This window comes from Malaclemys terrapin, chromosome 2, assembly GCF_027887155.1.
Source record: "Malaclemys terrapin pileata isolate rMalTer1 chromosome 2, rMalTer1.hap1, whole genome shotgun sequence".
Lineage (NCBI taxonomy): Eukaryota > Metazoa > Chordata > Testudines > Emydidae > Malaclemys > Malaclemys terrapin.
This window is the reverse complement of record NC_071506.1, coordinates 287,815,605-287,841,644: the sequence shown is the minus strand read 5'-3', so window position 1 is coordinate 287,841,644 and position 26,040 is coordinate 287,815,605. Positions and strand designations below refer to the sequence as shown.

The 26,040-nt window shown below is 43.1% G+C and overlaps 1 protein-coding gene across 11 annotated transcripts in view; it reads right to left on the bottom strand.

Annotated features, from left to right (window-relative positions):
• Positions 1–26,040, bottom strand: part of SMARCD3 (SWI/SNF related, matrix associated, actin dependent regulator of chromatin, subfamily d, member 3) — a 223,189-nt gene that overhangs the window by 77,112 nt on the left and 120,037 nt on the right. For 10 of the 11 annotated variants that reach the window (XM_054017007.1, XM_054017008.1, XM_054017005.1 and 7 more), the window contains 3 exons: positions 25,614–25,736; positions 5,473–5,595; positions 2,936–3,031 (listed from right to left, as the gene is read on the bottom strand). In XM_054017007.1, the coding sequence (XP_053872982.1) occupies positions 2,936–3,031; positions 5,473–5,595; positions 25,614–25,736 (342 nt within the window). The remainder of the gene's footprint in view (positions 1–2,935; positions 3,032–5,472; positions 5,596–25,613; positions 25,737–26,040) is intronic. The other variant, XM_054017014.1, reaches the window with a different exon arrangement.

Genomic DNA, 26,040 nt, shown 5'->3' with positions numbered 1-26,040 from the left:
AGAGGCTGAGGGAACTGAGGTTATTTAGTCTGCAGAAGAGAAGAGTGAAGGGGGATTTGATAGCAGCCTTCAACTACCTGAATGGGGGTTCCAAAGAGGATGGAGCTCGGCTGTTCTCAGTGGTGGCAGACGTCAGAACAAGAAGCAATGGTCTCAAGTTGCAGTGGGGGAGGTCTAGGTTGGATATTAGGAAGCACTATTTCACTAGGAGGGTGGTGAAGCACTGGAATCAGTTGCCTAGGGAAGTGGTGGAATCTCCATCCTTAGAGGTTTTTAAGGTCAGGCTTGACAAAACCCTGGCTGGGATGATTTAGTTGGGGATTGGTCCTGCGTTGAGCAGGGGACTGGACTAGATGACCTCCTGAGGTCTCTTCCAACCCTAATATTCTATGATTCTATGATATTATTTCTTTTGTTTTTTACAGTGTAAATATTTGTAATCAAAAATAAATATAAAGTGAGAACAGTACACTTTGTATTCTGTGTTGTAATTAAAATCAATATATTTAAAAATGTAGAAAACATCAAAAATATTTAAATAAATGGTATTCTATTATTAACAGCATGATTAATTGTGATTATGTTTTTAATCATGCAATTAATCACAATAATTTTTTTAATCGCTTGACAGTCCTAGTCAATACATGTGTTTCATTAACAAAGTTTATTTTCAATTGAATTAAAAAAAAGTAATAATCTGATCAGCAAATTAGCTGGTTCTACCTGGGGAGCCAATGTGGAAACACTAAGAAACTCTGTTCTTGCCTTGTGCTATTCTGTAGCAGACTACTGCTCCCCAGTGTGGCCCAGCTCTTTTCACACAGGACTAGCAGACACTCATCTGAATGAAACTATGCTGTCATAACTATAAAGGGAAGGGTAATAGCTGTTTTGTGTACAGTACTATAAATCCCTCCTGGCCAGAGACTCCAAAATCCTTTTCCCTGTAAAGGGTTAAGAAGCTCAGGTAACCTGGCTGGCATCTGACCTAAAGGACCAATAAGGGGACAAGATACTTTTAAATCTTGGGGGGGGAAGGCTTTTGTTTGTGTTTTTTGTTTGGGAGTGTGTTCGTTCTCGGGGACTGAGAGGGACCAGACATTAATCCAGGTTTTTCACATTTTTCTAAGCAAGTTTTTCCTATTTTAAACTTGTAAGTAAATAGCCAGGCAAGGCGTGTTAGTTTTCCTTTGTTTTCTTAACTTGTAAATGTACCTTTTACTAGAGTGTTTCTCTTTGTTTGCTGTACTTTAAACCTAAGACTAGAGGGGAGTCCTCTGAGCTCTTTAAGTTTGATTACCCTGTAAGGTTGATTTCCATACTGATTTTACAGAGATAATTTTTACCTTTTTCTTTAATTAAAAACCTTTTTTTTAAAAACCTGATTGATTTTTTCCTTGTTTTAGATCCAAAGGGGTTTTGGATCTTGATTCACCAGGAGTTGGTGGGAGGAAGGAGGGGAATGGTTAATTTCCCCTTGTTTTAAATCCAAGGGGTTGGATTTGTTTTCACCAGGGATTTGGTGAAGGTTTTTCAAGGTTTCCCAGGGAGGGAATCCATTGAAAATGGTGGCAGCCGAACCAGAGCTAAGCTGGTAATTAAGCTTAAAAGTTTTTATGCAGGCCCCTACATTTGTACCCTAAAGTTCAAAGTGGGGATCTCAGTCCTGACATGGTGGCAGCGGTGGGATCATTTTAAACCCAAAAGCCAGTGAGATTTTTTTTTCCTTCTAGCTGCTTGGAAAGCCGAGCTGGAAGTAGATAGATTATGCAGGCCCCTACATTTGTACCCTAAAGTTCAAAGTGGGGATCTCAGTCCTGACATATGCATATAACAAGGAGACCAACCAACGAACCAGGCCTGGCTGTTCGTCCTGTTCAACACTGCCCCGTGACATCAGATGATAAGTCACCTTGCGAAATCTGCCCCTTAAGGTGCAAGACATGCTACATGTACCTCCACTGGAAAATGTATTTAATCCTCAATATCACCTCCAGGTGGCATACTAGATGGCAAGAACAAGCTTCAGACATTGCCAGTGCCTATCTCATGACAGATCCAAGAGTAGAGCCACTGGTTTTGACCTTGTTTGCCATCTTTGAATAAAGCTCAATAATTTCAGATGCAAAGTGCTCAGATGGGCTGCCTTTGTGACTCCCCTTTTTGCTGCTGTGGCCAGTTAAAAGATATAGGCCATACATATACTTGTAGGCTGCACCCAGCAGCACGGACTGCCTAATTCCCTCATGGACTTGCTTAATGCCCTTCCCTCAGCTACTGACTGTAGATGCAATGGCAATATATAACAGAATTTATATATTCATAAACCAAACTAATATTTAAAACTGGAACCATAACATGGCCAAAACAATTGCTACACAAACTTTCACACACACACACACACATTTTTTTTTCTAGGAAGGACTTCACACAGTGTTGAATTTAAAAATAAAACATGGCACTTACAATACTATCAATTTGCAATGGATGCTTATTCACAACTTTTTAAGTTCTTATCTTCATTAGCCAATACATCATGTAAGTTCCTTGATCCAGAACTCACAGTAAAGATGAAAGATCCACACCGACTGGCTCCTCATAAAAGGGAATCAGTCTCAGCACCAGTAAAATTCCAACACCAAAGTCTTCTTTCTCAAAGCCATGGTTTTGTTGCTTACGATGCCTGAATGAAGATTATTTAAGCACTACAGTCATAAATACTACGTATGGCAAATCTCTTTCATATCCCTAAGAGAGAACATATGCCATCACCCCTTACTCACTGTGCCTAGCTTGGTAGCCACTTGAAAGGCCACTAACATCCCAGCAGAAAGAGTCAATGAAAGTAAACATGGGAGGAGGCATTAAGAGCGTACATAGTTGTTGAGTTGCAATAGAAGCAGGGTTGTGTGTCAGGGTTGCATGAGCATCCTACCTCCACCAAATGATTGTCAGGTCCATAAAGATCTTTGTCCAGCTCAATGACCAAACTTTTAAAGAAGGAGGAAAACTTCCGCTTCTGTTTGCTGAGCTGTAAAATCAGAAAACAGAGAAATGTCAAAGAACACAACTCAGCATGGGCTTACTGCTAACTTTGTGTGGCCTCCTCCTCTGGAACATGAATTCCCAGACTGGATTGGATCCAAGGTCCATCTAGTCCAGTCTCTGTCTCTGAGAATGGTCAGTACCAGCTACTTCTGAGGAAGGTGCAAGAAACCTGATAGTGGGCAATTGTGGAATTACCTGCACATGGGAGAAGATTCCCGCTAACTCTGTCAGAAAACTTTGACTTGTACCCTGGAGTAAGACAGTTTATCCTATCTATTTTAAGGATGGATATTCTTTTTTTTTTTTTTCTGAAAAAGCACAAGGCCTCAATTATATCTTGTGGCAGTGAGCTCCATAGGTTAATCACACACAGTACAAAAAATATTTTCTTTTGTCAGATTTAAATGTTGCCTTGCTATTTCATTGGTGGTCAGCATGTCGAAGTCTCACCCTGTCCCTTCCAGAAACATACCATTGTTTGACAGTTGCTGTGCAGCAGCTGCTGCTTATTGTACTAATCGTGATTGTTTCACTATTATCTTCTCCTCCATACATTTGCTTGTGTTTCCCACCTGTTGCCTCCCACCACATACTTAGATTGTAAGCTCTTTAGGGACAGGGACAGTGTGACCGAAAGCACCCCCTTTATTTACAACCTACTCACTATTGTAATAATCTTTGTACAAAATATGTCTTGTGAGGTATCATCTGAAAACTAATAACTTGCTGGTAATACCATTGTGAAATTTATGTAGCAACATTATATGTAAAGTTATGAAATCCCCCTGCATGATGTTAATAGCACATTTTCAAAACCACATTGCCCTGACTAGGCAAAAGTTGTTAAACAGGTCTATCCTAAACAGAGGACTGTGTGTTTATCTCAATTGATACATAATAAACAGGGTGCTCAGGACAGCAAGGGGGGAAATGGCAGGGAGACAAGGCAAATCAGCATTTCAGCAAACACAGGTAAGAAGAAAGAGCATGGAGCCTCCTTCACCACCAGACTCCATGTCACCTTCTTTACTGTTTGAATAAGCTTTGCTTGGAGGGTTAATCTTCAGAAGGATCCAATTTAAAGGGTGACTCGACTATAAAAGTGAGGGGCAAAAATACCCCAAATCATCTCTCTTCTACCTACAAAGAAAAAATGAACCAGCCCTTTGACTTTGGAGAGAAATCTTGACCTGAAAAACTGGTCAGCCATGTTGCTGGGAACATGTGGTAAGGATGTTAACTTGAACCAAGTCTAGCTTGTTGAGTTTTAGTTACCAAAAAGCATTCTGTTTCTCTTGTAACCATTCCTGACTTTAATACATGATACCTGAATTCACTAAAAATCCCATCTTCTTTTATTAATAAACTTGTTTTATTTTTTAATTTAAACCAATCCAGTGTTGTGTTTAAACTGAACTGTTTGGTAATGACAATTAAAGTAGCAAACTGTTGAATATTGACCCTTTACAGGGGAAATGGACCTTTAACATCTGAACTGTCGAGGAAAGGGCTGGACAGCGCAGAACACACGTTTGAAGAAAATTCGGGATTGGGAGTGTGCTGGGGTCACCCTGCAAGTAGGAATCAAGGCTGGTGGAAGCCAGAGTGTGACTGGGGTGGTCTGGCAGGCTGCTGAGGTCAGAGCTGCTGGACCAGGGCTGCAGCTATACTTAAGACACTCAGGTGTGACATGCATGCTGTTAGGCTGTTTGTAAGCACCCCAAACAACAATACAACACTGAGAGGCACCCAAGCTTGCGGGGCAGGCAGTGACACAATCCCTCACTGGTCTGGACTTCACCCCAGAATACGACCGACTGCCTTTGCTATATGTGTGTTCTGCACTTAACAGAAGGGGACTAAAACCTTGATTGGGACCTTTAGGCACTACTGCAATAAAAAAATAATAATCCTCATCCAACCTGGCCCTGACTCCCTACATATGCTCTCTTACACTTCTTATGAACACAAACCACCCTACATCCTCTTCTTGCCCCTCTAACCTACTCCTCACAATGGAGCCTGTCCTGCTCATGTCACACCACCTGGCAACACTGCCTTCCCTAGACATGACCTATCCCACAAGGTACGGCCCAAATCCAGCCTACATCTACAAATGGAATGAATTTCCCCCAGTGCAGTCCTCTTCTCCCCTTCTATGTTTGGGTCTCTCCCTTTCTTTCCTTCTGTCAGTATCGTGCCCCCTCCCCTCCGTTTTCGCCCATGTACCACAAAATTATGTCTGTACTGCTGCTTCTGCTGGACATAATGCTTTCACAGAAGTAATGGCCCTTCCACTCCTATATGGAGATATCCTTTCTAACACTGGCATTCTCTGTGACAGTCCAGCATCCTACAGAACACAACAGGAACTTCCAGCCCCTTCTCAACCTTAGTGGAGAGAGATATGCAGCAAAGTCTTACATCATCCAGGAGCTTCCCTTCCACTCGCAGCTCCCAGGATGCAATGCTGCCATCAGAGTCATCAGCATCAGATTTTGCAGGGTTAAAGGTGTTGGAGATGTAAAGCCTCAGTTTCCGTTTTTGCTGTTAAACAAAACAGAAAAAGAAAATTACACACACAGCGCACATTCAGGGCATCGGGCAGCCCTGGGATACAGATGAAGTATTTATATGGCCCCCTATCACTGTAGAATCTGAGTGCTCAGTGGAGTTGCACCAGCTTACTTCTGCATTTGCCCCTGGGTATGTAACAAAACTTACTGAAATGTTGGATCTTGAAATTTCATTCAGAAACCATCCAGCAGTGAGGAAGAGCAGAGAATGGGCTATACACCAAGGAAGAAAGAAGCGTACTGTGCACACCCCACAGCCCTGGAAGCTAATGCCCTACTGGTTTTACAAACCTTTTGAAAACTATTTCTTGTAAAAAGATTAAATAATACTGATGCTTTAAAATAATCTCATTCTTCCTTTCTCAATTCCAGCCAGGGTTGATGAGGATTGTCATAAATATAAAGGAAAGAGTAGCATAAAATCCCTCCTTGGCAGCTATACTTTCAAATCTGGGGGGGAAGGTTTTGTTTGTACTATCTTTGTTGTTCCCTCTCCAAATGGAGGGAGAGACCAAGCAGATACAACATCTCCTGAAAATATGCCTGGAATAATCCATCTAAAATTATAGAAATTGTAAGTAAGGCAAGGACATGCATCAGGTTATCTTTTGTTTTTAGTTTGTGAATTTTCCTATGCTATAAAGGTAGTTTTATTCCTGTTTTTGTAACTGTGAAGCTGAGTCCAGAGGGGGAGTCCTCTGTGTTTTAAATCTTTTTATTACCCTGTAAAGTTACCTTCCATCCTGATTTTGCAGGTGTGATTCTTTTACTTTTTTCTTTATAATAAAGTTCTTCTTTTAAGACCCTGATTGATTTTAGTGTCCTGAAGATAAAGGGTCTGGTCTGAACTCACATTGCTAACCAATTGGTTAGTATATTATTCTCAAGCCTTCCCAGGACAGGGAGTGAAGGGGGGGGGGATATTTTGGGGGGATAGGGATTCCAAGTGACCCTTTCTTGAATTTTTGTGTAAATCACTTGGTGGTGGCAGCTATACCACAGGACAAGGAAAGGAATTTGTGCCTTGGGGAAGTTTTTAACCTAAGCTGGTAGAATATAAGCTTAGGGGGTCTTTCATGCGGGTCCCCACATCTGTACCCGAGAGTTCACAGTGGGGGAGGAACCCTGACAAGGACAATGATGAGCCATAACAGCAAAGCTGTTGAATGTCTTTCATGGATGACTCAATCCAGATTTTTATATTGCAAGGGTGGCCAAACTGCGACTTGCAAGCCACATGCAGTGATTTTACAGCTAAAGTGTGGCTTGCGGAGCCCCACACAGCGCCCCTCCCACTCCCCCATTCTCCACCTACAGACTGTGGGAGGGAGCTCGGGTCTTCTGCCAGAGACAACTAGTGCCTGCTGAGAGTGGGGAGGGGCACAGTTTAAAGGTTCAGCGCCCCTCCCAACAGCTTGAGTCAAGCCTCCCCAGGCACACATACCCCATACCCTCAGTGGTTCTCCCTGCAGCTCCCAGCTGTTTGCTGCAGCCTCTGCCCACGGCCACAGCTCACAGTTTGCCAATTCCAGCAGCTGCTGTGCAGGGAGGGGGCCCAATGGCACCACGTGATGGAGCGGGGCCAGCAAATCCTGGCAAAAATCTGGGGGAGCATGTCACCCCATGAGTCCCCACCCCCGTCGTCTCTGTCTCTGCCCAGCAGGGAGGTGGGTCTCAGGGCTTCAATACTGCGGGGCGTGTCTGCCAGGTAGGAGTGGGGCTGAAACCCCAAGACCTCCCCCTTCCTGCAGTGCTGAAGCCCCAAACCTCATCAGGTGCCTCTTGCGGGGCTGAAGCCCTGATATCCCCCTTCTCTGCAGGGCAGAAGCCCCTAACCCCAACACCCTGCCGTGGAGCTCAAACCTCAAGCCCCGACAGGCACACCTTGGCTCTTGAACTTCTGAAGATTGTTGTGTGCAGCTTGGAGGGTCAGAAATTTGGCCACCCCTCTTATACTGGCACCCATTTTTGTAGTATATGAACTTGCAAAACTAGATATACTAGCAGTTCCACCCCCCTCACCATATTTCCCTATCCTGCAGAGCTTTACCTGTAATGTTCACCCACACACTGCTGTACCTCCTGCACAACTCTGCCGCCACCCCAATTGCCCCCTATAACACATACACTCTAGGCCTCTCCAGTAACTATCTATCCCATCACATTCCCCCATTCCCAGCACAGCTATCTCCCCCGTCTCTGCACTGCTCTGATCACCTATAATATTCCCCTAGCAACCAGTGTGGTGGGTTTCACACCTGTGAGCACAAAAGCTGATCCAATAAACCATCAGACCTTATAATAGCGAAAGAGACGAGCTTTTGAGCTACTGAGAGCTGAAGAAGAGCTTTGTGTAGCTCGAAAGCTTGTCTCTGTCACTAACAGCTGTTCCAATAAAAGATATTAGCTCACCCACCTTGTCTCGCTAATATTCTGGGACCAACACGGCTACAACTACACTGCAAACAGACTTTATAATTTCCATAAATATCATATCTTCTTGGATGACTCACAAAACCCTCTTTCCACTTGACCTGCCTCCCTCTCAATAATTCTTCCTGCAAGGCTTGCTGATTACTCAAACTTATCATGCTCAAACTGACCTCCTTATATGACCGTCTAAACCCTCTCCACTTATTTCATCACCATTGACATCACCATCATCTTCCCTGTTACCCCAACTTGCAACCTGGAGGTCATCTTCAACTCCTTCCTCTTACTTTCTCCTTATATTCAGGCTGTATCCAAATCCTTCTGTTTCTTCCTCCTCAATATAATAAAAATCTGACTCTTCATCTCCAATTAGATGGTCCAAAGAGCCAGTTCTTCAAACCCTGATCTTTTCCTGTCTTCTTTACTGCTAACTCCTCCACTCTGGCCATCCATATCTACATTGTTTCCTCTAGTCCATTCAAAATGAGACAGGTAAAATTATCTTTCATCCCTGTCAACTAGACTACATCACACCTCCCCTTACCACTCTCCACTGGCTCCCCCTTGCCTAACACATCAATTTTAAGCTTTTCATACTTCCTTCATGTTCTTGTAGAAGTCAGCTGCACCCTACGTATCAGAACTTGTCTCCTATTGTGCCACAAGGAGGAATCATATAATAATTATGAATAACAATACTAAATTATGTCTACCTATGGATTTCCTAGTGTGTCCTGCATTCTATGTATCTTGCTTTTAGCTTGTAAACTCTTCAGGTGTAACATGGTGGACTCAAATACTCTGTCTACGCTGCAAAAAAATACATGCAGCTGGCCCCGTATCAGCTGACTCTGGTTCATGGAGCTCAAGCTGCAGGGCTATAAAACATCTTTGTAGAGGTTCAGGCTCAGGCTGAAGCTCAGGTTCTGGGACCCTCCCCACTCATGGGGCCCCAGAACCTGGGCTCCAGCCCAAGTCCACATCTCCACTGCAATTGTACAGCCCCGCAGTCCGAGCCCCACAAGTCCAAGTCAGCTGATACAGGCTGGCCATGGGTGTTTTACTGTAGTGTAGACATACCCAAAGGCTGCTACCCTGGGCCAGGACAGTCTATTTGTATGCATGTGAGCATGTGGTTACTGCTACACAAATAATAACAACTGATGGACTCAACGGTACCTGGAGAAACCAGCAGAATGTGTAACTCACATCTGTGAGCTGTTCGTCAAATCAGATGTTCATACAGAGGACATCGCAAAACAAGCCATTGTCTCAGAAAAGACCATCACTTCAGTAAGGACATTGATCAGAGATCTCCCAACTCCAATGCAACAAGAAAGGCCCATGAATTTGATTAATCCATGTAGACTCGTGGACCTTATCAAATTCCAAAACATGCTAAAGGATTGCACCACTCCACTAACAGGCTAAGATGTTGAGGATCTGAGAAATCATTATTCTCATACTTGAGCCTTGACCTTCACCATGATGGCCCCCGCAGAGGCACTTCCTTCCTCGTCAGCCACACAGATCTTGGTTTTCTGAAACCCTGTGCTGGATGAAGACAGAGGGACAAAAACTCAAGCACCGACAGCAGAAAACGAAGGCTGGAAGAGAGAGATTGAAAGACAAAGAATTCCTCCGAGCTCACATTAAGCTGTATTACAGGCCAAATGAACCTTCCTATAAGCCTCCACTTCAAATACCACTCAAGAAACTATTTGAGGTGGTAAACTGCTTCATTAACCATGATGTCTGCAGCCTACAGCAGAACCCAGCACTGTGAAGAACTATCCTCTTACTTCACTGAAATGATCACGCACATTCAGGAAAGTTTCTTTGGCTTGCAGGGATCTGATTCCCCTCTGCCAGCCAATCAACAGCCCATCTGTATTCTCAGAGTCCAGCCCATTCACTTCACAAGAAGTATTGGTGTGAATCTGACCCCTCCTCTTCCTGGCTAGTGCAAGTGAGTCATGAGTAAGTGGTTCCACTCTTGACCAAAACAATCAATGCCTATTCAAGGAGGAATCTTCCTTTCCTCCTTCAAATATATAATAGTCTGATGAACACTGAATAAGTTTACCCTGTATACAATGGTTCTAGCCAAATACTGCTCACTATTAAACTTTCAAACTCACAGAGAAGCTAGCCAAAGACTGACTAGAACTCATCTAACCAAAGCCAGCAACCTATACCTGACATAATCTGGATTCAGGCCAGGATATGGGACAGAAAAAGCATATTAGTAGCACTGATAGAGGATATGCTGCTGTCAACAGGTAAAGGCAGACAGTCATCCTCCTCTTACTGGATCTCTCTGCAGCATTTGATACTGTCAGATACTGTTGTCCTGTCTCAAAAAGGTGGCACGGGTCCAGAAGAATGTGCTAAAATTACTTGAGTCATTCCTGGATGGACGCATGCAGAGGGTAGTTATGGAAAACTGCAACTAGATGCCCAACTTATGGAGTCCCATTGGGACCAGTTCTGTCTCTGATCCTATTCAACATCTAGATGAAGCCAAAAGGAAACCTGGTGAGACAACAATGATTCAAATGCTGTAATATGCGGATGACATACAGCTCTACTTATCCTTCACCACATACAACTACACCTTTACAACAAAGATGGCCTAGAGCTTGGACAAATCAGCTTTCAGATGAAGAACATCTGGCTGAATCTAAATAAGCACTTTGCAACCATAGTGCTGTTTCCTTTGGTTGATGGTTCACACTCACAGTTGGCCAATTCATTTCACAGCTCATGTGCACTTTTGTATTCCTTGCAGCAACATCTGTGAACTTTGCTTTCTACATCTCTGGTTCATTAGGAGACTCCATCTCATTCTGGCAGATGATGACTTCGCCTCAGTTATAGACACTTTTGTCACCTTCTGGTTGGACTACAGCAATGCAATATACCTGGGCATGACGCCATCCGCTATTAGGAAGTGCCAGCTAGCACAGATTGCAACAGCACATCTCAGGAACACAGAGCACCCCAAGCACATCACACCTGTTCTCTCTGTACCCTGGCTTCCCACAGAATATCAAGTCACAGTCTCGATCTTTATCACAAAAATGCTCAGGAGCCTGGGCCCACGATAGTGAAAAGATCACTTAAAGCTCCAGGATGAAGACCCCCAAGATCAATATATTTGTTCCTCAGGCACACTGGAACTGCCCACCGCAAGAGTAATGTTCATCATGTTCAGGAGATAGAATTTTCTTGGGGACTGGTTCAAGACGGTGAACTCCATAGAACTAAGAACTATCATCTTCCACTTCAAGTTCAAGATACCTATTTGACCTCCTTTCAATAATATACATGTATAGCAGCACATACATTTAAAAAAAAATAAAACCTACCAAAACAAAACACTATAGTGCACTCTCAATTTTCCCCCTGGAGAGAGAATGAAAAAGAGAAAGAAGGCTCTCAGATACTATGGTAATGAAAGCAGCATAAGAACCTATGCAGAATGGAACAGACTATACTAGAACATGAGTCTCACATATACACTGGGAAAACAGATCTTGCAACCATATGAACAGTAGCTGTTTCTATCTGAGTTCTTCAGGCATCAGATTCACAATAACCAGTGGAGCTCATAAGTTTGATTAAATAAGCAACATTCCTAGAAATGAACCAACTCACGTAGGAGTAGAGAAGTTATTTTACCTCTGTATTTGCCATTGGTGCAACTGCTGCTGGAATATTGTGTCCCGTTCTGGTGTTCACAATTCAATAAATTTGTTAGTCTCTAAGGTGCCACAAGTACTCCTGTTCTTTTTGCGGATACAGACTAACACAGCTGCTACTCTGAAATAAATAGAGACATCCTATCTCCTGGAACTGGAAGGGACCTTGGGTCATCAAGTCCAGCCCCCTGCCATCACTAGCAGAACCAAGTACTGATTTTACCCCAGATCCCTAAGTGGCCCCCCCTCAAGGATTGAACTCACAACCCTGGGTTTAGCAAACCAGTGCTCAAGCCACTGAGCTATCCCTCCCCCCATGCTGAATTAGCAATCGGCTGAGCCCTCAAGGGTTAACCCATTGTTGTTAATGTAGCCTCACACCCTACAAGGCAGCATGAATGGAGGGAGGGGAGACAGCATGGCAGACAGAGAGACACACCGTGTGTGAGAGAGAGAGAGCTGTGCATTGACCCTTTAAGTATGCTAACCCCACTCTAAGTACATTGCCTTTTTACGTAGATCAGGAAGTTGAGACAGCAGCTGCTGCTGGCAAGCTCCCTCCGTCCTGAGCCCTGTTGTGTCCCCCCACCCACTCTATGGAGATGGGGTAAGCGGAGGGCAGGAGCAGGGGGGAGGGGGACACCCTGACATTAGCACCCCTCTTCCTCCTCTCCCCTCCCCCCGCACAGCAAGCAGGAGGCTCCAGGGCAGGGGCAGGAGCAGCACATGGCAGTGGGGGGAGGGACAGCTGAACTGCCCAGCAACTGATAGCCTGCTGGGCAGCTGCTGCACACGGAACTTAGAGGAATGGGGACCTGATGGGGGGCTGCCAGTCCACCCTGGTGTGACAAAGTGGGACTGTTCTTAATGTTTCCTCTGAATACTGTAGGGGTGCCTCAGTTCCCCCTATGCATTTCTTAAGTCTCTAGGTGGTGGGATAAAGGCAGAGGTGCATAAATGGCCGACACTCTGTCTCCTGGCAACTAATGGTCAGGACCCTTCCCACCTGCAAGGGGATAGCTAAAGGTGTTGGAGAACAAAGAGATTAGATGACCTCCCGGGAAAGAGACAAAGGCCAGAGAGGAGGGGCTGGAGAATTTCAGCTTGGAGCTGGCTGGGGACATGGAGTGAGTGCAGACGTGGGTGTCTGGCTCACGTTCCCCCCCCCGCCAATGGACCCGGCTGAGGGGTCCTGTTCTCTGTACCTACAAGCTCTGTTTTAGACCGTGTTCTTGTCATCTAATAAACCTCTGTTTTACTGGCTGGCTAAGAGTCACGTTTGACTGCAAAGTGGGTGGTGCAGGACCCTCTGGCTTCCCCAGGACCCCGCCTGGGTGGACTTGCTGTGGGAAGCGCACAGAGGGGCAGAGGATGCTGAATGCTCCAAGGTCAGACCTAGGAAGGTGGAAGCCGTGTGAGCTTCTTGCCCTGGAGACAGTCTGCTCACAGAGAGGAGACTTCACCAGAGTCCTGACTGGCTTCATAGGGAGCAGTTCCAGAGCATTGCCTGTGGACTCCGTGACACCTGGTTCCAAGCCCCCACCAGCTAGCTCCAACAGGCTGCTCTTCCTGCAAGCAATGGACAAAGCAGGTGGCTGCCAAACGACGTTAGAAGGGAGCATTGCACAACTTTAAACGAGCACGTTCCCTAATTGATCAGCAACGAAACAACGTTAACTGGGATGACTTTAACTGAGGAGTTACTGTACATATTCATGATCTGGGAATAAAATAAGAAAAGAGGTGGCAAAATCTGCAGATGAAATAGAGTTATTTAAGTATCACAGGGGCAGCCGTGTTAGTCTGAATTTGTAAAAAGCAACAGAGGGTCCTGTGGCACCTTTAAGACTAACAGAAGTATTGGGAGCATAAGCTTTCGTGGGTAAGAACCTCACTTCTTCAGATGCATCCCAATACTTCTGTTAGTCTTAAAGGTGCCACAGGACCCTCTGTTGCTTTTTAAAGTTATTTAAGTTACTCAAGACCAGAGAAGACTGAACGTTAGGGTTGACTGTGCGTTGTGCGAAGAAATACTGACTTTTGTTTCTTTTAAACCTGTTGCCTATTAATTTCATTTGGTGACCCCCTAGCCTTTAGTTATGAGAAGGAATAAATAACACTTCCTTATTTACTTTCTCCACAGCAGTCATGATTTAATAGACCTCTATCATATCCCCCCTTAGTCATCTCTTTTCCAAGCTGAAAAGTCCCAGGGTAATGGTGATTTGCTGGAAGTAGCTCGTGTAGTGAGAAGAGCAGCAGTTTATCTGTTTGGAGTGGCAATGTGCCAGGTAAAAAAGCTGCCCCACTTTTCCAGTATTTGTCTGTAACCAGCCCTGTGTGCTGGGACAAGGGGGGGGGGGAGGGGAGTTTGCCTAAAGGGGGATTAGGTAGGAATCTGCCTGATGGGCCAGAGGTGATTCTGGATGTAAGTGAAACTCAGGAGTTAGTAGTGCCTTTGTAATAAAGGAACTCCAGCTTTTGGGCTGTGCCTGCCCTGCTCTAAGCAATTTGTCCTGAATTGATACTCTTAGTTGTGTCCCGCCAGAGGCAGCATCATTACACCTGTTTTCTGGCAGTGGCCAGTGCCTGATGCTTCAGAGGGAAAGAATAGAACAGGGCGATTTCAAGTGATCCATCACCTGTTGTCCTATCCCAGTTTCTTGCAGTTGGAGGTTTAGAGACACACAGAGCATGTGGTTGTTTTGCTGACCATCTTGGCTAATAGCCATTGATGGAACTATCCTCCATGAACTCACCTAATTCTTTTTTGAACCCAGTTATTTTTTGGCCTTCAGAATATCTCATAGCAACAAGTTCCACAGCTTGACTGTGCATTGTACTCCTTTTGTTCATTTTAAGCCTGCTGTTTATTAATTTTATCAGGTGACACCTAGCTCCTGTGTTAGGTGAAGGGGTAAATAATATTCCCTATTCACTTTCTCCACACCATTCATGATTTTATAGACCTCTCTCATATCCCCCCTTGGTCATCTCATTTCTAAACTGAACAATCGCAGTCTTTTTAATCTCTCCTCATATGGAAGCTGTCCCAGACCCCTAATAATTTTTGTTGCCCTTCTCAGCACTTTTTCCCTTTCTAATACATCTTTTTTGAGATGAGGCAACAAGAACCGCACACAGTATTCAAGGCGTGGCATACCATGGATTTATATAGTGGCATCATGATATTTTCTGTCTTATTATCTATCCCTTTCCTAATGGTTCCTAACATTCTGTTAGCTTTTTTGACTGCTGCTGCACATACAGTGGATGTTTTCAGGGAATTATCCATAATGACTCCAAGATCTTTTCTTGAGTGGTAACAGCTAATTTAGACCCCCATCGTTTTGTATGTATTGTTGGGATTATGTTTTCCAATGTGCATTACTTGGCATTTATCAACATCGAATTTCATTTGCCAGTTTAGTCACCCAGTTTACTGAGATCCAGTTGTAACTCTTTGCAGTCAGCTTTGGACTTAACAATCTTGAGTAATTTTGTATCATCTGCAAATTCTTCCACCTTACTGTTTACCCTCTTTCCAGATAATTTATAAATCCTTGGAGGACCCCCGTTATTTTCCTCTCTTCATTGTGAAAACTGACCATTTGTTCCTACCCTTTGTTTCCTACCTTTAACCAGTTACTGATCCATAAGAGGACCTTCCCTCTTATCCCATGACTTCTTACTTTACTTAAGAGGCTTTGGTGTGGGACCTGTCAAAGACTTTTTGAAAGTCCAAGTACACTATATCCACTCTATCACTTTTCTCCAAATGCTGGTTGGCATCCTCAAAGAATTCTAACAGATCGGTGAGCCATGATTTCCTTTTCAAAAGCCATGTTGACTTTTCCTCAACATATTGTGTTCATTTATGTGTCTGATAATTCTATTCTTTATTATAGTTTCAACAATTTGCCTGGTACTGAAGTTAGGTTGACTGACCCATAATTCTCAGGATCGCTTCTGGAGCCTTTTTTAAAAATCAGTGTTACATTAGCTATCCCCTAGCTATCTGGTGCAGAGGCTGATTTAAGCAACAGGTTACATACCATAATTACTAATTCTGCAATTTCATATTTGAGTACCTTCACAACACTTGCATAAATACCATCTGGTCCTGGTGATTTATCATTGCTTAATTTATCGATTTGTTCCAAAACCTCCTCTATTGACACCTCAACCTGGGACAGTTCCTCAGACTTGTCACTTAAAAAGAATGGCTTGAATGTGAGGATCTCTCCCATATCCTCTGCAGGGAAGACATATATAGAGAATTCATTCAGTTCTGTGCAACAACCTTGTCTTCCTTCCTTTAACACCTTAATTGTCCAGCAGAGCCACTGACTGTTTGGCAGGCTTCCTAATTCTGATGTATTTAAAAAAAATTGTTAGTTTCTGTGTAATTAGTTTCTCTTCAAATTCTTTCTTGGGCTGCCTTATTATACTTTTACACTTGACTTGTCAGCAGTTCATCTCCTTTATATTTTCCCCAGTAGGATTTGATGTCCACTTTTTAAAGGATGCCTTTTTTCCTCTAACTGCCTCTTTTACTCTCTAGTTTAGCCTTCGTGACATTTTTGGTCCTCTTATTGGTGTTCTTTTTTGGTGGGGTATACATTTAGTTTGAGCCTCTATTATGTTTTGAAAGTAGTCTCCATGAAGTTTGTAGGCATTTCACCCTTGTGACTGTTCCTTCTAATTTCTATTTAACTAGCTTCCTCATTTTTGTGTAGTTGACTTTTTTAAGTTAAATTCTACTGGGTAGGTTTCTTTGTTATTTTTTCTCTTACAAGGATGTTAAATTTAATTACATTACAGTCGCTATTACTGAATGGTTCAGCTATAGTCACCTCTTGAACCAGATCCTGTACTCCACTTAGGACTAGATCAGGAATTCCCTCTCCCATTGTGTGTTTCAATACAAGCTGGTCCAAGAAGCAGTCATTTATGGTGCAAGAAATTTTATATCTGCATCCCTTCCAGAGGTGACAGATATCCAATCAACATGAGAATAGTTGAAATCAATGTTCCCTCTAATTTTTTCCATCCATATGCAGAATAATTTTTGTTATGTGCACTGAAGTATGTGGGAATGTGGGTCACCAGTAGAAACAAAAAACCTAGATACAATATATATTGTTAAAAAGTTACCATAGGGATAATTACTCCAGTCAGGACAGGTGAGGCATTTTAGAATTCACTACTCAAAGAATTAAATGTAAGTGTAGGAGAGAAATAAAAATTATGAAATGCATAGACTAGTCAAAAAACTAAAATAACACACTTTGAAAGAATAAAATTACAGAGAATTATGTGCATTGCAGGAAGTACCAAGAAGTAACAGTAATAATAATACAAGTATGTGTTGGGAGGTGAGTGTGAAAGAGACTGTGTGTGTGCGTGTGTGTGTGTGCATGAGAGAGACACAGATTTTGTGTGTGTGTGTGTGTGTGTGTGTGTGTGTGTGTGTGTGAGAGAGAGAGAGAGAGAGAGAGACAGACAGTGTGTGTGTGTGCTGGCTGCTGGGGAAAACCGTGCGCTGACTCTTTAACACACTCACTGAATGCTCTCCTGCTCTGTCCTGAGCCCTGTTGTCTCTCCTCCCCTGCTCTGCGGAGATGGGGTACATGGGCAGAGGGAAGGGGGGGGAGAGAGAGAGAGAGAGAGAGTGTGTGTGTGTGTGTGTGAGTGAGTGAGAGAGACAGACACTGTGTGAGCTGGCTGCTGGGGAAATCTCAGAAAGAGTGCACTGTCTCTTTAAGAAAGGCACTCAGCCACTGCAGCTTCAAGTCCTCCTGAGCCAGGCTGTCCCCTCTGCCCTGCTCTGTGGAGATGGGGTACAGGGGTGGGGGGAGGGAACATCAGAATCCTACCCCCTCCACACACCCTGCTCTGCACAGCCAGCAGGAGGGTCCCAGGAGCAGCTGCAGGATGGAGCAATGTGGGGGGGAGGGGCACCTGAACACATTCTGCTAGCTGTGCGTGCTCTGCTAATCAGCTACGTGGCATTTGAATCGCTCCTGCGCGGCTGCCCAAGCGCACAGCTTACAGGGAACACAGGTTGAAATCTCAATTTATTATTGGATTTTCTGCCTTTGTAGCCTTTGTAATGTCCCTGTGCATTTCACAATCACTATCACCATCCAGGTCACGTGGTCGGTAGTATATTCCTACTGCTATACTTTTATTGTTCAAGCATGGAATTTTTATCCATACAGATTCTATGGTATGGCTTGATTCATTTAATATTTTTACTTTGACTCTATATTTTTTTCCATACATAATGCCACTTCCCAACCAGCATGACCTATTCGGTCATTCCTATATATTTTGTAACCTTGTATTACCATGTCCCATTGATTATCCTTATTCTATCAAGTTTCTGCAATTCCTATTATATCAATATCCTCATTTAACGCCAGGCACTGCTCTAGCTCTCCCACCTTAGTATTTAGACTTCTAGCACAGTGTTTCTCAAATGCGGCCATCGGGGGCTTTTCTTGTGGCCACAGCCTCCTGGGCAATGACTGGAGGGGGGCAAAGCAGTGGGCCCTGCCCCCTCCAGAGCCACAAACGCCAGAGGAGCAGGCAGCCAGTGAGTTCCCCACCTTCCCGGGGGCAGTGAGGGTCAGGCTTCAGCCCTGGGGTGGCGGGCTCTGGCCCTGGATGCTGGTCCTTGGCTCACCACCATTCCGCATTGCCCCTGACCCCTGCTGCCTCCCCAGCCCTCCCCCATCATCCCTGGCCCCCATTGTCTCCCTACCCACCTCCCCATCCAGGGCTTAATTTGTCCCCTGGCTTGCCAGGGCTGAGGAAGTCTGCTGTGAAAAAAGTGCTATTAACAAACATACAAATATTACTTTTCACAGCAGCACACTTACTAGCTAGAAAGTCTTAAAAAAAATAGCAACCAAAAATCAAAAGAAACAACAAAAAAACAAGAATATGCAAAGCACCTTGTTTGTGTTTCTATTCCGTTTAGGTCCAGTAAAGAATAGAGATAACTGTACATTACTCTTATTATTGAGTCTGAAAAAAATACATAAATAAATTATAATGATTTGGACAAGAATATGTGCGTATTTATTCAGCCACCAACAAGAGTTGATGGCCACATTCTGAGGCCACCAAAAATTTTGTTGTGAGACCCCCTGTTCTAGCACGATAAAAATATATAAAATAATAGTCTAGAGAATGGTCTACAATGAATGCAGACCATATTTATGCAATGCGGGATTCTATCCTGAGATGTAGTGACTCTGAAAAAGATTTGGGAGTCATAGTGGATAACTAGCTGAACATGAGCTGCCCGTGCAACGCTGTGGCCGAAAGGGCAAATGCGATCCTTGGATACATAACCAAGGGAATCTCAAGTAGGAGCACAGAGGTTATTTTACCTGTGTATTTGGCACTGGTGCAACTACTGCTGAAATACTGTGTTTAGTTCTGGTGTCCACAATTCAAGAAGATGGTTGATAAATTTGAGAGAGTTCAAAGAAGAGTCAGGCAAGTGATTAAAGGATTAAAAAACATGCCTTATAGTGATCGACTCAGGGTGCTCCAATGGTTTATCTTAACAAAGAGAAGGTTAAGGGTGTCTTAATTACAGTCTATAAGTATCTACATGGCTCTTCAATAATTGGCTCTTCAACCTAGCAGAGAAAGGTCTAATACTTTAATAATTGGCTCTTCAACCTAGCAGAGAAAGGTCTAATACAAACCAATGGCTGGAAGCTGAAGCTAACAAATTCAGACAGGAAATAAGGCTGAAATTTTTAACAGTGAGTGTAATTAAGCACTGGAACAATTACCAAGAGTCATGGTGGATTCTCCATCACTGACAATTTTTAAATCAAGATTCAACACTTTTCTAAACCATCTACTCTAGGAATTATTTTGGGGAAATTCTATGGCCTGTGTTATACAAGAAGTCAGATTAGATTATCACAATGAATAGGTACTGGAACTAGGGGTGCTGCCGTACACCCTGGCTTGAAGTGGTTTCCATCATATGCAAGGTTTACAGTTTGGTTCAATGGCTCTTAGCACCACCATTATACAAATTGTTCCAGCACCCCGTCACAACGATCCCTTCTGGCCCTGGAGACTATGAAACTAGAAGGTAGATAGGGAGACCAGAAACTCCCAGTCCATAATGCAAGAATAAGTGACATTCAATGAAGCTGAAAGGCAGCAAACTCAAAAGTGACAAAAGGAAATATTTTTTCAAGTATATTATACAATGTACAATTAGTCTGTAGAGTTCATTGCCACATGATATAGATTAAAAGATATGCATCTTTTACTACCTGAAGGGACCATTATAATCATCTAGCCTGACCTGATGTACAATATAGGCCAGAATCTCTGGTTGAACAAGAGCGTATCTCAGAAAGACAACTGAACTTGACTTAAAGATTTCAAGTAATGGAAAGTCAACTACATCCCTAGACAAATTGTTCCAATGGTTAATTTCCCTCACTTCTAAACATTTGCACATTATTTCCAATCTGAATTTGTCTAGCTTCAACTTGCAGCCATTGGATCTTGTTATGCTTCTGGTACTGAGGCCAAGAGCTTAGCCAGACAGAAAAAGGGAGAAGACATTCATAAGAATACAAAGAATATCCAGAGTTATACCCATAAACATTTTTTTAAATAAACAAGAGTTTTGGAAGGAATATTAAACCCTTCTGTTTCAGACCATAAGCCAATTCTGACGATTGAAAGTTAGGAAGAAACTTATCCCATAGCCATCTACTAGGGTTTCTTGCACCTTCCTAAGACGCATCTAGTACTAGCCACTGTCAGTGACTCAAAACTGGACTAGAGGGACCATGGATCCGAGCCAGTTTGATAATTTCTAAGAGGTGATAATATCACTCCATAGTGACAAAGCCATATACGTTACAGAAAAACTACTTCTGGAATATTTTAGAGTTTTAAAATATTTATCAGGACTACTTTTGTATTCTTCTGATTGTGTAACCAAAAACACTTACTACCATGGCCCTGATTATGCATTTTTTACTTCAATGGGTACAGAATTGGGCCCAATACTTGAACCACAGAGGGGCTCAGATGAAGCCTTTAAAAATCTCTACAAATTATTTGCTTTTCTGTACCTAAAAGTGCCATGACTTTAGAGTTTGTTACCATTGGGAAGTTCCAGGGTAGGAAGTAAGTACTATATGTTCCACTCAGAAGCTGGGAATATCTTCTTTTCAATGGGATAGAGCTCTAATTTCTAGCCCTGCAAGACTGCTAGATATACTTGTCTTTAAAATCAGCACATTTTTATGTACAGAAAGTCCAACACTGCTGCAGGACTGGATCTTCCTGTCCTGACCCTCAGCCTTTCACAATTTTGTGAGGGAAATTCCACATCTCAAGGAGAAGGTCTGAAAGAAACATTTCACTGTCCAGTTGAGATTTTGTTTGTTTGTTTTTTAAATGGCAGCTGTTTGAAGCTGTTCAGCAGTTTAGAGTGTTAAAACATATCCTGGGGAGAGAGAGTGATGGGGAGAGGCCAGCTGAAGAGGGCAAAGATGAATGACAAATTTATTTCTCACATGATTGGAATTTATGACATGGACATCACCTCCCATACCAACCATGAAAGTAGAATAAAGATCCCATCAACCACCTTGTCCTTTGCTCAGAGCTAACTTCATTTTAAAAGAAGAGCAACTCAAAGTACTGGTACTAACACACACACCCTCCCTCTGCCTCCACACCCCCAAGCCTTCCCCAGTTCCCACTGGCTGGGACAGAAGAGGCCATACCCTTCCTGTTATGTAAAGATCCACACCTGAACTTCCCTGACCCTGAGTCTCTCACACCCACTGTCCCTGTGTAGAAGGCAGAAAGCCTTCTATATGGCTTCCTGTTGGCCACAGGCTCCCTCTAGTCACAGAACTGCAACTACAGCTCTCACTTTTAAAGGGCTATTAACAGGGCTGGATTTACAGGTTACACGCCCCTAGGCACAGCACCTTCAACGCTCCCCCTCCCCCGCCTACAGCTGACCTTCCTGTTGCACGTCGTTTTAGAGAGGTAAGGTGCCCCTAGACACGTGCCTACTGTGCCTAACTGGAAATCCAGCCCTGGCTATTATAGGCATGCTAGAATGCACAATGCACCCAGAGACCCAAGGCCCTGTGACAGTATACTGGTTGTTTACAAAAGAACTAAAACAGAAGTGGCCTTCCATGAACGTTGGCCTGCAAGATGAGGTACTGTTGACACCATGGGGTGATGGACATGGTATAGCAATGCACTAATGCAGAGAGAGCAAGAGACAGAAAAAGAGATGACAGGAGGCAGGATAAGGGTTGGAGAAGGCAACAGCTGATTGGGGTTGCTGCCAGCAGTAGAGTGAGCTGGCAGGTGGCTCAATGCTTGCATTCCCCCACCCCCAACCCAAGGTCTTGTCCCTGCCGTTTGAGCTACCCTCACAGCTGCCATTTTTTTCAGCACTACAGCTGCTCACAAAGGCCAAAGCATTTTTCAATGGAGTAAGTGTATGTTTTCCAGTCTCCACTTATTCAAAAATGGTTGAACCATTTTCCCTAAAACTTCTAAATAGTTCACCTTCAGGCAGACAAGGTCTGGAAAATGGCAGCTCCTACAGTGAATATTTCAGGGTAGCTCCTACAGTGAATATTTCAGGGTTACAAGTAACTCAGAGCAGCATTTAGGATGGAAATTCTGGGGCATCCTCCACTATAGCTGTTGCCAGTGCTCCAGCAATAATGTAAATAAATGAGAATACTCCAAACCAAGCAAAAATTGCCTGATCTCAGTTTTGTTTTGACAGATTATGAATTTCATGACTGCTGCATTTGAGCAATCATTCATGAGTTTGGAGGTAAATTAGAAATGTCTGTTTGATGATTCTTTTGAAATGAAATCTAACTGCAACTACATGAGCAAACAGGAATTAACAGAATGTTTGCTGAAACCTCAAAGTTCTAGTTTTTATGTACTTTCCCATTCCAGATCCTATAAAGTTCTGCTAGAAAGCTTCAGTATTGTTCAGTTTCATGATTGAGGAATTTGCCCAAAATCCACCCGTTATTGCATATTTGTCAAAGAGAATCTATACTTTTTGTTTTTTTTTTTAAATGGGCCATATCGTGGTGTAAAATGGCATAGCTTCACTGATGTCAATGAAGCTATGCTAATTTACACTAACTGACAATTTAGCCCACTATGTGCAAAGAATCTTAAAAACTTACTGCCTATAAACTTGTAAACCACTAAAATGTTGCTGTGACGTTGTGCAGTCTATATGGTTTTATAAAAACTTGATAAGTCAATATAATGTAACAGATAGTTTTAGAGAAAATACGGTAATAAGTGAATGTAAGTAACTGGGATATGCCTCATGCAAAAGGTCTCTTGTAAGGTATCATTACAAAGCTTATAATCTACTGAGTGTGATCATCTGATTTGTAAAAATGTACCACTCTTGTATCTAAAACTAGAAATATAAAATGTAACTCTGAGGGCCTATTGTAATTGTGTAAAGTGTGGACCATTAATGATGGTTTGGAATCTTGATGACTCCCATTGTCTGCAGATGGCTGTATTTACCTGTGAGTCTTCCTGTATATGTGTGTGCTGGCAAGTGAGTAATGAAGTCTTGCAGTGACATGTGATCATGTCACCTGAACTGGAATCCATCTTTAACCTGGTGCTTTTCCAGTGAGGGGGGGTGGAAACCCAGAGAGACAAAGAGTTCCCGCCTTATGCAAAAGATATATAAAGGGGGGAAGAGAACAGAGGGAGAGAGGAGCCATCATGAAGAATCCCCTAGCTACCACCTGAGCTGCAACAAGAGCTGCACCAGGGGAAAGAATTGTGCCCAGGCCTGGAAGGTGTCCAGTCTGAGAAAAACTTACTGAAGCATCTCTGAGGGTGAGATTATCTGTATTCAGTTTGATTAGGCATAGATTTGCGCATTTTATTTTATTTTGCTTGCGACTTACTTTGTTCTGTCTGTTACTACTTTGAACCACTTAAATCCTACTGTCTGTATTTAATAAAATCACTTTTTATTTAGTAATTTACTCAGAGTATGTATTAATACCTGGGGGAGCAAACAACTGTGCATCTCTCTCTATCAGTGTTATAGAGGGTGAACAATTTATGAGTTTGCCCTGCATAAGCTTTATGCAGGGTAAAACGGATTTATCTGGGTTTAGACCCCATTGGGAGTTGGGCATCTGAGTGCTAAAGAAAAGCGCGCTACTGCGAGCTGTTTTCAGGTAAACTTGCAGCTTTGGGACAAGTGATTCAGACCCTGGGTCTGTGTCTGGAGCCAGACGGGAGTGTCTGGCTCAGCAAGACAGGGTGCTGGAGTCCTGAGCTGGCAGGGAAAACAGAAGCAGGGGTAGTCTTTGCATATCTGGTGGCAGCTCCCAAGGGGGTTTCTGTGATCCAACCCGTCACAGTTGCCTTCCTAAATCTGCAAAGAGCCTGAAATACTAGCAATGAGAGATGTTAAACTCTCATCACTGGGCTTCACATTAATTGTCAACATTGTTAAATGTTTCATGGATGATGTGAGGAAAGGTGGGCCTGTGGTTAAGTCAGTTTCAGGAGAACTAGGCTCAATTCTTGGCTTTGCCACAGATTTCTTGTGTGACTCTCTGCAAGGGTATGTCTAGGCTACAGTGGCACAGATGCATCTTACATTGTTGGAAGGGGGTTTCCATCCACATAGGTAATTCACCTCTCCAAGACAGAATTATTCTATTGACCTAAATGCATCTACAGTGGGGATCAGACTGACCTAACTACGTTGCACAGAGGGTGGATTTTTTCACAGCCCTGAGCAATGTAGCTAGGTTGACCTAAGATTTAGGGGTAGACCAGGCCTTAGTCATTTAATCTCTGTCTCATTTCCCATTTTTAAAATAAGAATAGTACTTCCTTTTACCCACCTTTTGTCTGCCTCAAGTATTTAAATTGTATAAAAAATGTATAATGTGTCTACACAGTGCCTAGCATTGACCTCAGCTGGGCCTCTGGACATATTATAATGCAGATAATAATAATTATTTTACATCTTGACAGACCTATAGATGTAAGAATCTTCATACTAAGAGATTTGGAATCTGAATGAGGTATGGGCAAACAGCAGCTGAAGTGGCCAAAAAAACTACCCTGTGGAGCTGGAAATCAACAAGCACATTAAGATTTGCAGAATTATATAATGACCAGAGTGACCTGGCAAATGCAGGAAAAAATAATGCATAACACAAGAGCGGTGTCTGAGGATTTGGAGAAGAACAGTCTTATCTTTGGGTCTGATCCTGCAAACAATTTTCCACATGCTTAACTTTGCTCACATGAGTAGTCCAATGTGGGACTAAGTATGTGTTTAAGTTTTTGCAGGATCAAGGCCTACAAGATTATTTATTTTCTGACTAACATTTTTCATTATTTTATTTCCTATTTTCTCCAGTCTTAAACTGAACTCTTAACAGTATATTTAATGTGTATCTAGGGTAGCACCTTTACTGTCTTATCTCCATTTCCTCTTCTTTTTTTCTTAAAAACCTCAAAGAATAATATTTGTAAATGAAAGAGAGGATTATTTCCTATAGTAAAGACTCTCATAAATTAGAGATGGGTGAGAGCTACTGAACTGAGTCATTCAGTTTGTCCTCCTCCAAGGAAGGGTGTTTCCCTGCCATGTATTCTTAAGTGCCTTGGTCATCCTACTCTATCAATGGAGCTTCCACTAGTTCTCCACTGAGATGGCTCCACAGCCCAATACATCACACTGAGGAGATTTTTCCTGATTCAGCTAATTGTACCATTTCCCATGTCATACCTTCATCGGTCTCTTCAGGGCTTCCTGAATGTCCACCCGCTTCCTCATAATGGTCTGGTCCAGTTTGCGTTCAAAGGCTAACAGGTCCATGTAGGCCTGGGACTCAGGAACCAACTCCCGGATCTGAGGAGGAAGCAGGGAATATCCAAACACTGGAGGCGAGGAATTCATCATATTCCAGGAACAGTAATACTTATATCTGTCTAGACCTTAGAGAGAGGGTTTGCTTAGCAGAAGTGATTGTCTCTAGGCAATACAAAGCATTTTAGATTTGTCTTTGATTGAATTAGGGTCTCTCTACACTAGAAGAAAAGCATTTTTAAAAACAACTGTGTTTTTAAACCTTACACTTTTTAAAACCTTGGTATACACGGGGCAAGTTGTATGTTAACGTGTTAGCCGGCTGAGATGAAGCCTAGGCTCCCCC